General features: G+C 42.3%; 1 protein-coding gene across 1 annotated transcript in view; it reads left to right on the top strand.

Moving 5' to 3' along the window:
- The window catches only part of LOC126534365 (uncharacterized), a 65,599-nt gene that overhangs the window by 35,923 nt on the left and 14,258 nt on the right, over window positions 1–15,418 (top strand). Inside the window, exons 11-12 of the mRNA XM_072289470.1 lie at window positions 3,633–3,734; window positions 6,527–6,628. Coding sequence (XP_072145571.1) covers window positions 3,633–3,734; window positions 6,527–6,628 — 204 coding nt within the window. The remainder of the gene's footprint in view (window positions 1–3,632; window positions 3,735–6,526; window positions 6,629–15,418) is intronic.

The following is a 15,418-nucleotide window of genomic DNA, read 5'->3' as shown; positions in this document are numbered from 1 at the left end:
GATACGTTTAACTCATAATGTCGCTTAATACAATAAAAATTGAGTGCCCATAGCAAGAATTTGAATCAGTGCCGACTAGAGCAGTAATTCGGTACTCGGCGTATTTTTCCCTTTCATACCTTGGGCGATATGGGTTCATCCACGGATTTCGGATAGAAATTGTCAAAGGGAAGCGCAGCTCGTCAGCGGTACATTGCATTTTATAGCAATGCCATGGAAGAGATCAGCTTTGTCTCACTGCTTAGTTGGACTTTATCAGTCCATTAGTACATACACCATGTGACAGCGCATGGAAAAGCGAGCTTATTCTTGCTGAGGAGGTAAGATGTGTTGACAATTAGAGTTTTCAAAAATAGTCTTGCCATTTCTGGTCAGAGTTCAGGATAACAGCGCGGCACAGAGGTGGTCGAGCAGCATCAGTATGCATGACAGCGCATAAAAACCCCGTTGCCTATTCTTCCTTTATTCAAGTTAGCACTTTGAGACGCATGACGCGTATGTTGTGTCTGATAACACCAATTCAGTTACAAAAGGGCGGAGCGCGCCAATTGCACTACATTTCATTGCTGACCACTCGCGCTTTCGGACACCACGTGGCACTGCACCGCTGCACCGCAGGTGGGCGAGCCAAACAGACGCGTCTGACGTTGTCTTTTTAATAACACAGCCATACACATTGTAAAATCAAAATTATTATGAAAATGTCGCACCAAGTACCAAAAAAAATTTCGCGCACCAGCTCCTCTGGTAGTTGTCTAATTATTCTTCAGCATTGGTCCCCTTGCAAATCTCCACGCAATCCGGCGTCATTAACAATATCATGGAACGTGATCCGACCAGACTTTAACCCTTTTCAACCCTCATCGGTCGCTCGCTTATCATGTACGACAGGCAGCATAAGGCAATTTATTACGGCACTCGAACGCACAAACATTGGTGTTAAGTATGACGAAGACAATTAGCTACAGTTATTTAGGATACAGTTTTTAAGGCACTCAACCCCTCGACCTTATGTAAGAGTCGAACCTACCACTTTTGCGGTAAAGGTGAATTGAGGTTAATTTCGCCAAGGTGTTGCAAAATCACCACTTTATATTGTGAGGGGGATATGAAATGCTTTACTGATGATTCGGATGCTTATATTGAGCTTGTTCTTTATTAAAACGTGTGGCTGTTCTTTGGTGGTATGGGCGATGTCAATTATCGTATGTAGTATTCGCTTCAATTTGCTTAGTTTTTGTATTTTGATTGCTTACGGGGCTATGAGCTATTGCTCAACGGGGTATGAGCCATTCACTGTCTTTCGTGACGGAGAAATTTTTCGTTTGATAGGCATAGAAACGCTTACGCATTTAAAAGGTGGCGCTGTCTTCGCCAACCCAAATAATTGTAGCTCTTTATGGCTTCCGTTAGGCGCTTACAATACGCTCTATTTCAATTTAGCTGTTAGTGTTATCGATTGCTTCGAATTGCTTAAATCAAGAAGCGGTATCCTTCTTTCAGGTTTGTTACCAGTGATTCCTTAGTTTTCGTGAACTGGACACACTTTTTAAAATGATGGGCAGAAATGTCGTACAGATTCTTCCCCATTATTTGGGAGTTCGCATTAAGGTGCTCAGATTTTTTCTTTCTGATAATCATGCTGAGAAAAAGCTTGAGGCTTCATTTATATTCAGAAGTGACAGGAAGACGCCACACAATGCCTGAAATGAGTGGGAAATAGAAAAGTAACACACTACTTTTATCCGACCCCAAAAATGAGCGGAGTAATGTCTACAATAATTTTCTTACTTACTTTTCAAACTGCATTTCCGGATTGCAAGGATGATAGGAGTGGCTTTGAGGAGATGCCTCGTTTCCAAACTCAACGTAGGTGCCTTCAACCTTACATAAGGTTGAATGCACCTGAACATAATCAACTCCCGACAATCATTCGGTTTACCAATAGCTAGGTATCAATCATAGGCTTGCTACAACCAAAACAAGGTAATTGTTAATAACAGATGTTATGATGGGCAGTAGAATAAATGCGTACTTAATATCATTGCGGATAATGACAGTGACATTAAAAAAACTCACACAGCATTAGCGTCCCTAACGAAACAGTCACACTGTTCAGAGGTCTTCGATCACTGGACACGTATCCCTGTTACGGTGTTTATGGTTATTGCTACATATTGAGTGAGATCTTATTCCAAGCATACATATATTCAGTTTCTCCGATAGACTAGCGTTTTACTCTAACATTTGTACCATATTTTCGGATAATCGCTTAGTTGAGATTTCGTACAGTGTTCGTTTAACCAGTCATTCTTCTCGCGCTTTCTGTCAAGTTTTGCCTTGAAGCCCAAATGCGGCTTACCCTCATACAGGGACTTCTGATCTCCGAGTTAAGGCTCGGCAAAACTTGTTACTATTGGGGGATTTTTCTTTTACGCGATCTTTTTTCTAAATGTGCAGCTCGAAAGAAACGCACAGCGTTTCTTGAAAACGACTGGTCTGCATGCAGAGGAGATTTCGTCGAATTAATTTATCAGGCCTTTCTGTTCAAACATTGTGTTTTCGTTCCCTTCAACGCGGCACTAGCTGCGAGCTAGTACGTGATACTAGTATCATTTACGCAGTACTTGTCTGTTTTGTTACGAGCAAAATGTTAATTGATTATATTTGATTACAGTGAAACCCGTGGAGCACAACTACACCTGCTATAGTTAGGTGTCTTGTCGTTTGCTTGTTGGCATAATCCAACAATTTCTCCTCCCAGAGAGAAGCGAACTATGATGTGGAGTTTAAGAATATTTTTGTACCGGCGATAATTTGCAGAACACATTTCTTATTTGTTGTTTGGAAGACACTGCAGCGTATTGTTGATGTATTTCTTCTTTCATCGATGGCCCTGCTGTATAGAAAGCTAACCGCTCAATAGATACATTTACATTTTTATCCGTTTCTGAAAAAGTATTAGAAGCTAAAATATTTTTTTATAAGAGAAGACAGTATTTATTATGCTTTAGTGATCTTTCAGCACTGTATTAAGTAATTTGGTTATGCTATTATAATATAATTTTACAGGTAAAGCCGACAAACATGTGCGTAAAACGTACCCAAAATGCGATCTTCCAACAGTTTTATTGTTACGCCGGCTACGCCCGCCATTGCATGCAATGTGAACATCATTTACATTGGCTTTTAGGCATTGCTGCCCAATGGGAGAGCATTCTCTTTTAGAAAAGTTTTTTTTTTACTTTCTCTACGTGCTTAATAACCGGAGATATCTAAATAATTGGAACGATCAGAATACTGGCCAAAAGCTTCAAATATCCATTCTGACATGTCTAAGCACACAGTTCCCTTGTTCATTTAAATAAATCGGAGCATTGAGTATTACAGACAACCGCGATTATTATCTACGGCACACGATAGAATTTATTGTTGCAAATCTTTTGGGCGAACAGCTAAGTGACATCGTCTTGTGGAAGAGCCCATAGACGTATGAAAATTAGCACCGGGTAGTTTATTAATGTGGCTTTGTATGGTGCTGACCAACAAGATGAATGGGCTACACCTTACTTGACTGCATAGAGCATGCCAGAAGTGTTGTTGCCCGCTGACATTATTACCGAACTTTATAGATCTCAGCCATGCGAAGATGCCCAACACAAACGTGGATCATAAAGGCGTCCAGGTACTCCAGAATCTTCAAGTTGGATCGCAGATGGCTTTCCCTAACATAGGTAGGTTTCCATCTGCGTTACGAATTACCGACTTACACGCTCCTACAATGGGGAATATGGCTGAACGCAACTCTTTGCTAAAATTTGCACAAACGTACGAATTAACTGACAATTGAAGCGAACTACATAATAAGGTTACGTAATTATAGTATATACAGTGAAACGTGCTGTTGTCTGTGTATCCAAAGACAACTGCAGTATGTCACTATTCTACTTGAGCATTTTTTTTGAAATTCGTTTTATTATAAAAGCATTGGGAGCCCTTACGTATGCTGTCGATGTTATTAATAAATATTATTCTGTTCCAATGCGCTAGTAGGCGGGAGAAAATGTGCCCAATATATCAAATTTTACTAGCAAACACCTCGAATTTCAAGGAAGTTTAAATCTACCCACATGGCACATGTGGATGTCTCTCTGGGCACCAGTGAAGGGCTAAAATCATGCTCCGTGTGCTTTGCCGTGAAATGGAGAAAGAAGCTCCAAGCTACTCGTTGGCAGCATTTGCATGGCAGTGGAGCACGCCCACACGCAGTCTCGGAGTGTTGCAAACACTTACACGTATGTGGGAGGCAAAGACAAAAAGTTTAGCCAGAGAGAGCTCGTGGTACTAAGAACTCGTAAAATCATAGTGGTTGGTGATTACGCAATTACAGACAAAAAGGAATTCATGCTACTTGGCATGTGTTTGCCCCTGAGTGGCGTGGTCACAGGCTCCTTTAGTACTACGAGATGTTCATAGATTTTCTTAACCGGTGTTACAGTGAAGGCTTACGTTACCCGTTTCGCTGGGCGTCGTGATCGTACATGGCGGTTAGGACTCTATATTAGTGAGGCATAACTTTACATGGTTGATTCACTGTCGATTAACTATCGGTAAAAAATTATTATTGGCACTCATGATAGTAGAAACAAAAAGCCAGCGTAATCCACATAAGCTACTCAAACATTGCGGCGTACTCATGCGTGCCCTGAGCGACGTTTTCTACCGACGGTGGTAACGATCACAGCTCTCTGCGCGCTCACAGTGCGTGCGTAACGAAGTACTGCAGAAGCACACCCATCTGTACTATGTAATCTACTACATGAGTTTAGTATCACTTATGCAGTACTTGTCTATTTTGTTAGGAGCAAAATGCTAATTTATTATAACTGATTGCAATGATACTCACGGCTATATAGTTGGGTTTGGAGTTGTTTACCTCTCAGCATAATCAAACAATTTCTCCTCCCCTAAAGAAACGAACTACGATATCAGGTTTAGGAATATTTTTTGCAGGCAATAACTCGTGGCACATATTTATGATTTGTGGTGTCAAACACACTGCAGCGTATTATTTATGTATTTCTTCTTTGTTTGACGGCCTGCTGTTCGATAGCCGAACAGATGGATTCATATTTTTTATCTGGTTCTGAAAAGTATTAGAAGCAGCAGTTACTGTATCGTAAGAAATTGGCAGTACTTATTTTTCGTTAGCGAAACTTATAGCACTGTACTAAGCGCATGTTTCAAAACACATTAGGTTACTCCATAACGTTATATTTTTTCACGTAAAGATAGCAAAAATGTGCATAAAACGCACCCAGTAAGGTATCTTCGAATATTTTTCTTGTTGAGAAGGGGGAAAACAATGTGCAGATCCGAAAAAAGGGTCCGAGTTGTAAGGGTACGCTTGCCACTATTTCCAATGTGAACCACATTTCCGTTGGCTGTTATGCATTACCGCCGAATAGCGGAACATTCTTTCTTCAGAAAAAAATTATTTTCACTTAACTGTATGCTTAATAGCCGGCGATTTCATAATAATTGAAATGATCAAAATACAGGCCAGAAAAATGCTTGCAATACCCATTCTGAGAATCTGGAAGCCCACAGTTCTCCATCTCAGTGAGGTTCCTCAGCATAAGGAGGGTTTTCGCCGTAGTCTGAACTGCCCCATTTATAATTTTCATACATAGCAGCTCCTGCGACAGCTGGCTATCACCTAGATTTTACTGAGACACACAGCGCAAGACATTGACTCGGATGTATTTCTTGCTTCCACCTTAATCCGGGCAATCACAAATAAATATGACTAAACCTTGACTTATATTTTGTTAGAACGTGTCGTCGTCAGTCTTTTGAGATGTCAATAAAGAGATAAATCCATAGGTCTGACAGTTTGTGGCTGTGACGTATTCTGTGAATCCCACTTGTCTGCAGTGGTCATGGAGCTGGCTGTAGGTAGCGCCAGCATCGGTAGCAGCTGCATAGCTGTAACTTCTGTGTTCGATGGGCAATGTCCGCAAAAAGCTTCTTAAACTAGTGCTATTGATAAGAAAATTTTGTAGCCAGTTCTGGCACTGGTCTTATCATTACCGCTATGCACAAAAAATGGAAAAGAACAGTTATGCACAAAAAGATTATTGAATATGGGCAGAGATTTGTGCGTCTTATAGCGTATATATGAACTGAACATGAGGCTCACCACGTTTGGCCTAATTGCCGTGTCCGTCTGTGCTATCTTTCGCGAAATATGGTGTATAAATCGGTGCATAGAGAATTATAGACAAGCGCGATTAATGCGCACGGAACACAATCGAATTTATTTTTACAAATATTGTCAGCAAACAGCTAATAGATATCGTGTTTTGGAAGAGTCAATTGAAATGGGAAGATTAGGACCAGGTAGTCTATAAAAGTAGCTGCGTATGGTGCTGACCAACAAGATGAATGGATTGCACCTGTACGTGTTTGCACAGAGTATTCCGAAAGCGTTGTTAGCCACTGACATTATTATCAAATTTTATAGATTTCAGCCACGCGAAAGTGCTCAACACCGACGGGGATCACAGAGGCCTCCAGGCACTCCCCAACGTTCAACCTCCAGCGCAGATTGTCGTCTCTCAAACAGGTAGGTTTCCACCTGCGTTACTAATTACTGAATTACACGCTTCTCCAAGAGGGAAGTTGGCTTAACGCAGCTCCTTTACGGGTAAAAACAAACACTGCGCAGTGTTTGTCGTCTCTCGCAGTCCTTGTCCTGGGCGCTGTACGTTGTTCATACCATGGATTACCAACAAGCCCAAGCAACCACCTAAGTTCACCTTTCCGAGCATTTGCACACACGTTCGATTTTGCTGATAATTGAAGCAAACTACCTAATAAGGCAACGTATTCATTGTATACACAGCGAATCATTGTGTTGTGTGTCTTCCAGTAGACTACTGAATTATGTGAATGTTCTAATTGAACGTTGAGTTTTTAAATTCATTCTAGTGTAAAAGCACTGGCAATTCTTACACTTGCTTTCGGTGCTGACATGAAATCTCATTTTGTTCCCTTGTGTGAATAGACGGTGTAAAATGTATCAACGAGTAATATAACAAATTCCTCTATGAAACAACTCGAAATCTAAGGAAGTATAAGTTTTCGGATACGGCACAGGAGGCTGTATATGTGGGCACCAGTGAAGAGCCAAAGACTGACTCCTTGTGCTTTGTTGTGAAATGGAGACCGAAACTCCAAGCTGCGCGTTGGCAGCATTTGCATGGCAGCGGAGTATGCGCACACACAACCTCTGAATGTTGCACATGCTTATAAGTAGATGGGAGGTACAAGTAAAAAGCTTACGTAGAGTGAGCTGATGGTAATAAGAACTTGTAAAATCATAGTGGCTGAGGACTACGCCGTTACTAATGTCTTACAAAACGGGTGCGTATTTGGCCGAAACTCGTGTACTCGCAGGCTCCTTTAGTACAACCGACACGTTCGTAGATTTCATAAAACCAAATTCCAGTGAACGCGTCCGTTACCTTATTTGCTGCGTGCTTGGGTCATCGATGGTGATTAAGACGCTATTTTAGTGAGGCATAACTATAGATAGTGCTATTTATGCTGGAGATAGCTGAGTCGCTATCGAATAACTAACGGTAAAAAATTATCGATGGCAGTGAAGATACTAGAAAACCACGCCAGCGTATCCCACATAAGCTACTCTACGACGTTCTCATGCATGCTCGGAGCGACGTTCTCTACAGACGGTGATAACGATCACAGCTCATTGTGTGCTATGCACTATATACTCTCCGTACTATGCAGTGGACATTGAAAACGAAGCATCGTCTGCGTGTATCCCTGAGGTTGGCCGTGGCTTTGTGGTTCTCTGTATAACCAGATAAGCTCGGCGATACTTTTACTCAAAGTGTCCGTTAATCCGTTAATAAAATAAATATTCCGTGCCAATAGCTAGAATTTCAACCACCTTCGCCTTGAGCAGTAATTCGGTACTTCGTGTATTAACCCCTTTCATACCATGGACGGTATGGGTTCATCCACAGATTTCTGGTAGAAGTGGTCAAACACGAGCGCAGCTCGTCAGTGGTACTTTGCATTTCCTAGCAATTCCATGGACGAGCCCAGCTTAGTCTCCGTGCTGAGTTCGGCTTTGACCAGTTGGTTAGCGCATATACCATAGGCCAGCGCATGGAAGAGCGAGTTTATTCTTTCTGAGGAGGTAAGATGTGCTGACCATTAGAGTTTTCAAAAATAGTCTCGCCATTTCTTGTCTAAGTTCAGGATAACAGCGTGGCACGGAGGAGGTCGAGCAACATCAGCATGCATGACAGCGCATAGCAACCTCATTACCTACTCTTCCTTCATGCTAGTTAGCACTTCGAGACACTTGACGCGTATGTTGTGTCTCATAACACCAATTCAGTTATAAAAGCACCAAGCGCGCCAATCGCACTATATTTTATTGCTGACGATTCGCGCTTTCAGACACGATGTGGTACTGCACCGTTGCACCACAGGTCGGCGAGGCAAACACACGCGTCTGACGTTGCCTTTTTAATAGCACAACTATTCACATGGTAAAATCAAAAGGATAACTTATGGGGTGCACAATGGCGCACGAAAAACGCGGTAGTGGTGGACCCCAGACTCATTTTAAAACCTTTTTTTTTTCATTTATATTGCACGCTATGCGAGTGTTCGGGCTCTGAACACCCGTATGAAAGCAACCACCGCAGACAGTATCGAAACTACGAACTCGTGTTCAGTAGAGCAATGCAACAGCAGCATAGCTATCGCGGCCGGGTTCACGGCAAAAGCGAGGCACATGAAGTTCGCCCGCAGCCGCGCCTCTCAACGTCGCACCTGCACTGGACTTTGAAATGCTGCTTGCCACTTCCACACGGCGGAGTGGCGCTTCGAACAGAGAATAAACGAACACAGATATATATATATATATATATATATATATATATATATATATATATATATATATATATATATAAAGCGTGGTATTATACTAAAGGATTTAAGCTTGGCTTTGGCTATAATCGTGTTTGGTTTCTGCACAAGAAAAACCCGCCGTGGTTGCTCAGTGGCTATGGTGTTGGGCTGCTGAGCACGAGGTTGCGGGATCGAATCCCGGCCACGGCGGCCGCATTTCGATGGGGGTGAAATGCGAAAACACCCGTGTACTTAGATTTCGGTGCACGCTAAAGAACCCCAGGTGGTCGAAATTTCCGGAGTCCTCCACTACGGCGTGCCTCATAATTAGAAAGTGGTTTTGGCACGTTAAACCCCATAATTAATTGCACAAGAAAACACGGCGTTGTGGCTTAGCCGCTATAGTGTTGCGCTGATGTAGACAAGTTATCAGCACCAAATTCCCACGACGACGGCCGCAAATTGATGGGGCCCAAATACAAAAACGCCCGCGTCCCGTGAATGAGGGGCACTTCAAAGAATCCTCCGGGAGTCAAAATTATACCGGAGTACCCCTCTACGGTGTGCCTCATAATAAAATTGTGGTCTCTCTCACGCGTAAAGCTCCAGAATTAATTCATTCAAAGTGAAGAAAGGCGCAACGTGAAAACTGAGTTATGAATTGTGCTTTTGATTGGGCGAACCGGTGCCCAGCGAAACAAGTAACACTCAGCGCAATGATAGCGGCGAGTACACTCATATATCGTAAATTTCATCAGTAGGTTAAGCGCGTCGGCTTTGATGCATGACTGGTCGAATGTTCCAGCGTAATTGGTGGTGCCCGAGTACCTCCAAGGAAGTCCTGCGTAATAGGCGTCGCCAATACAATCAGATTCCATGAGGTTCCGTGACAGCAGGCAACGGACAAAGCCATGAATAACATACGAGAAACTTGCGATAAATGAAGTCGCGTCATGCGTGGCGCGATAAAGTTCAAATTTTCTTAGCCGTTCATAATAGTCACCATAGACAAATAATCAAGTGCACGTGTCAAGACCGTTGCAGGCAACCCTTTTTAAAGCAGGCTACTATTTCTTATTAGTAACCGCTGTCATGTTATTGGTAACGATTCGTCGTTGCCATTTATTATATTGGTAATCATAATTCCTGCGATAGTATCGTTTCAAAAGAACTCATGTGATTTGTACCCCACACCACAACACTATGTAAGCAGATTAGTTACATGATAACACACTTGTCTTTATAAATGATACCATCATATTATACTATTTTAACGATATGTAGTGCATTAGGAATAGTCTTTTTCAACAGGATAACTCTGAAGTTCATGAATGTTACATGCACAGTGAAAGCAACGAACTTCTTGTCGCGGGTGTAGTCAGCTCACGTGACGTCCTCGTGGCTTGTATATCTTACTCACGCGCACATGATAATGACATGACTAGGTCTCATGTCCTGCTGCAACAGTGACCCGGCAACGAAGTCACACTATGACGAAAAATGCAACTGCTTCCTTTGTGCGCAAATTTAGTTTCATAAATCTATGCACTTATCAGCGTGGCGAACGACGGCAGCACAACAAAGTAAGAGCACATGAAGAGCGCTTTTCACACTGAAAGTATCCAGGATATATATGGACGTCAAAGCTGCAACAAGCACCGACGACAGCGTTTGACCTGTGCCCTTCCGTTTTGGGTTGCCGTCGTTTACCGCACTGATTGGAAGACTGCATCAAAAACAACTCGTCCTGCTTTCCACCTTACTGCAGTCCCACAAAACTACGGCTAGGGCAAAATAGTGCTGTAGAAGAGCCAGTCAAAACTTCACCGGAAAGACTTCGTGCCCTATTCCATCTGTATAACTTAAAAGTGCATGAAACGGTAATATTGACGCGTTCTGAAGTCACAGCATTACAATTCTGTAAGTTATTAATGTTGGACGGTCTAGACGTGCAAACATCTGTCCCCACAGACCAAACAAAATACGATTGTTACCTACTGGTATCGTTATATAACTCTATAAAACCCAACTATTGCAAAAATTCCCATACAGAAAAAGACCTCAATAATGAGCAGCAACAGTTAGGCGCCGCGCATATTGTTGCCGCCTCGAAGGGTAAGGGTCAGTCATAGTTCCTAATCTACTTCCCGTACAAAAAAAATTATTGAGAAGGCATTGAAATATTGTTGGTCAATGTTGCGTTTTTTATTGAGGAATTATTGAGAGTATGTTGGAGAATTGTTGGGTTGAGTGTTGAGCACTCTTGAATATTGGCCACTGAAATCGAATTGAAACACCATTGGGTACCTCAATGTTGAATAATTGTTAAGTTACCATTGAAAGTGCATTGTGCTTAAACGGCCCGTTGTGTTCATTTTGTTTAATGGTTGTTGAGTTACCATTGATTCTGCGTTGAACTAACGTTGTGGTAGTTCTGTTGACCTATTGTTGAGTTATTATTGCCACAGCATTGAAAAACATATCGTGGCACAGTTGAGATGCCATTGAGATTTCAGAAGTCGCCATTGAAATATGATTGACGTTTCGTTGGGCTAGTGTATTTTTATTCATATATTGATATTGCTTCGCTGTTCACATTTGCATGCCCCGGTGCCTGCTCATAACTTTCCCAAACACAAACAAAATCAAAGGAGAGACTGATCAACTTGAAGTACCTTTATTTACACTAAAGATGCGTGCACGTGAAACATTATTACAGTACATAAGGCACCACTACATCGAACCTGGAGACACAGGCTAGTAGTACCTACAGCACTCTAGCAGCGTAAATACATCTGAAAAAGCCTATACATATGAATCCAATCAAAACGATCATTGTGCTCTTCACTTTCGACTTAAGTTTATGACTAGAAGGCAAAGCGACTCAAAAGGCAGGGCTTAAGCATACCCTTGTAACAACCAACTTTGAACACATGAACACTTGGAGCTGCTTGCATGTGAATAGACAAAAGACATCTGAATATGTTACATTAAAATGTTGCACACACTAACACATCACAGGAAGAGCTACGGCTGACTGTGAGAAGGCAAAATAACCAACTTGAAATAAATGACTTCACGTAAATATATACAACCTTTAGCACACGTCTTTCACCGCGATTAAAATTTAATGAAGTACCAAAGTAGACTTGCCTGAGCTTTGTCTTCGAGATATATATATTTTCATGTTGCCCAATTATATTATAAAATAACATCACTCAACTTAGCTATTATTTGACGAGACATCATTTAGAAAGTTGTCGGGCATGATGAACACCTGAATCGTGTTTCTGACAAGCCAGGATTGCTTTCTTCACAAATAAACTTGTAAAGCTTTTGTGTAATGAAAGCAGCTTATCTCCCTGGCACAAGTCAAGAACAAACAGTACACCATTTGATTATGTTAATGTGGGGTACAGAGGAGTTCGTTAGTGGCATTTCCTCAATTTAGTGAGCTCATTTTCAGGTAATCTTTCTGGATTTGCACAAAGCTAATTAAAGCACTTTTTGGGGCCTTTTTTCCTTTACCCAGCAACTAAGTGCTACCTCAGTCAATAAAGAGATAAGAAAAGGCTAATACCTTGAACGATAAGAGAAAAAATAATTATTTAGCACAGAAAATTGGTAGTAACACATGGCTAACACAATTCCAAACAGCCAAATAAATGGTCACCTGCACTTTCAGTATCAAGCACCCCAGAAATAGTCATACAGTATGAGAAAAGGTTCCAATGACTCGACAGCCCGATTGCTGAGACAGTGAAAAACGCAAATAAATGCATATACGAAACACCAATTACCTCAATTTCGCAGATAAAATGTTATTAAAATAGCACCAGAATTTTGCTGCATAAAATACATAAAGGTTGCATAAAAATTGGGACAAAGCAGTAACTGAAAGACAGAGGGAGCTACAGCGCACCCATGTTGAAAAAGATTACAAGGAAAATGATATATATGCATATTGAAGTTTACAATTTTCGCTCCAACATATAGAAAAAGAACGCATGCACTTAGAGCATAAAAAGGTTCATGCGCCTGGAGAATGCAGCGCAGTACAAAGAAGCGTCATGAGAACCGAAAAGTAGATCTTACTACGAATGCTTGCAACCTACAATCAGGCATGTGCCATATCATGCCTTGAATGGATGAAATTCATAAATCTTACACACAAAGGAAGTTACCATCACTCTTATTGGCTTCCTCAGGGGACTCCTTGAAATTGAACTAGAAAAATGTACTCAGTGTCAAAAACAAAGAGAAGACCCTATAGCGTTCTTCCTGAAATAAACAGCGCAAATAACTTCATGTATCAATTCTATGGACACTTCGCCAATTCGGTGTACATTTATATTTCACAACCACCCAAACAGAGACGAGAAGGATGAATTAGGGTAGGAACACACATGAGCGCTGACTCAAGTAGTTTATTCGTGAAGACGAAGATTTTAAACACACTGGCCAACTTCACAAAGAAAAAGCCATGGATGCGCAGCATACACAGCCCGGCACAACAAAAAAGGACCGAAATACGTCCTGTAGAATAAACATGTGCGTCAGAAACTAACAAAAACATGAAAACTGAAAGGTTTCTCCTGTAAGCGATAGTAACGAGAAGTACTGTAGCATTCCCACTAAGGGTCACAGAAATCTTGCTTATGAATATTTCTTCGTGATCAATAAATAATGCTTCCATAAGTCCTTTTGTGCTCTGGTCTTCGTTATGAAACAATCGTTCTTTCTGCTCTATACCGCAACACCAGAGGAGTTCCAGAAGCAATATTTATTGATCACAAACGAAACAATTGCATAACCAAGTTATCTGTTGCCCTTAGTGGGAAAAAGTTGTTCTCGAAAGAGTATTTCCCGTTGGGTAGTATCACTTATCGGACAAATCTTTCGCTTTTTCAATAGATTTGACCGATAGTTCTCGTTTTTCATGAACGTTTATTCTACATGACATGGCTTTTTCATATTTTTTTTCTTGTCGCACGTGGCTGTGTCTGCCACGCACGCACGGATTTTTACCTTTGTCAAGTTGACCAGTGTGTTTATTAATACCTTTGTCATCAGAAGCAAACATTTAGTAGAGCTTGCGCTCGTGTGTGCTCCTACCTATTTCGTCGTCCGCCTCTGTTCGTGCTGCTGTTTACAGTACCCACGTATCACTTGGTTAGGCTGATAAACATTCTCACAAACAAAAGTAAATGCCTCCCCTCAAAAGGTAGCCCATCCTTTACTACTAAACGCCAGAGCAAATAGGAAGTAAGCCTTCACAGCGTCCATGTGGCAGCTAGTACACCACAGAGCAACACAAAAAATAGTTGAAAATCCCACTTGATGGAGAGTGGCAACAGAGATGCGAGCTTGCTAGTGAATCAGCGACATATCAACGGGTGTCTCTTGCACGACGCCAAGGTGGTTTTGGCGTAGAACACTTTAGCATCAGGGAATTTACTGCATACGTAACCTGTGAGAAGGGAATGTGGACAGAAAATGAGATTGCGCGGATTAAGAATCTGCCACACACTGCACATAACTACGCACGAAATAGAAGTAGACACTATACTGGCAAGTAAAAATTCGGGACTCTTTACGAGTGCCGTCGAGAAAAGGAAGGAATGGGTTGCTACGGTAAATGTTAGCTAAAACACGCACAGCGATGTTTCACAGTGGGGAAAATATTCCCGGCTCTCTCGCAGAACCAAAGACCACGCGACAGTGCATAGCCCATACCAAACAGATATCGAATCTTTGGGTAGAAGTCCAGTAGAAGGAATGACCTAAACATACGCCGAGAGCGATGCGAGCGTAAGCGTGCCTGTACGAGTGAGAACATGTACCGCTTCTTTGAAGCTAGCCGCTCCGGCGTGGCTCCGATCATCCCGCGCGATTTGTGTGCGGAACGTCGCGTACACGCCCTTGCGTTGCGCGGTAGCGTCCTCGCAGTGAGCTAGCTTCATGCACGCGTCATTCTTCACCGCGCAAACGGTGCTCGAGTGCGACGCTTAGCTCGAGGCGACAACACGCCGATTGGCGCTCCTTTCGCTTCTGGAAACAACGCATATTCGGATCGGTCCAACTCAAAGAGGCAGCAGAGAACGGTGGCATGTTTCGGTTATCGCTTATTAAAATTGTACAGTACGCCTTCAACGGCAAACCGCCGCGCTAGACAAAGATGCTTACTGCGGTAGTTTTGGCGGTGATAGACGATAAGGTGAGCCCGTCGGCGGCTGTGTTCTTTGACCACGTCACCACACCTCTGTTCATTTGCGCTGTGTATGCGTGTAGTCACCGCGCGGAAGCTGTGACTAATCGGTTGGCCGTTCTCCGCAAATCCCAGAGAGGCGAAATATATTTCGCGGTGCGCCGGCCGCATCATTAGCCGCAACCTAAATCGAGGCGCGCTTAACCGCTACGGCACAAAAGGTGATCACACTAACCGTATGGTATACGATGAGCCACT

The sequence above is a fragment of the Dermacentor andersoni genome, chromosome 7, assembly GCF_023375885.2.
Source record: "Dermacentor andersoni chromosome 7, qqDerAnde1_hic_scaffold, whole genome shotgun sequence".
NCBI classification, from domain to species: domain Eukaryota; kingdom Metazoa; phylum Arthropoda; class Arachnida; order Ixodida; family Ixodidae; genus Dermacentor; species Dermacentor andersoni.
The sequence above is the reverse complement of the archived record's forward strand: the minus strand, read 5'-3'. Positions and strand labels throughout refer to the sequence as shown.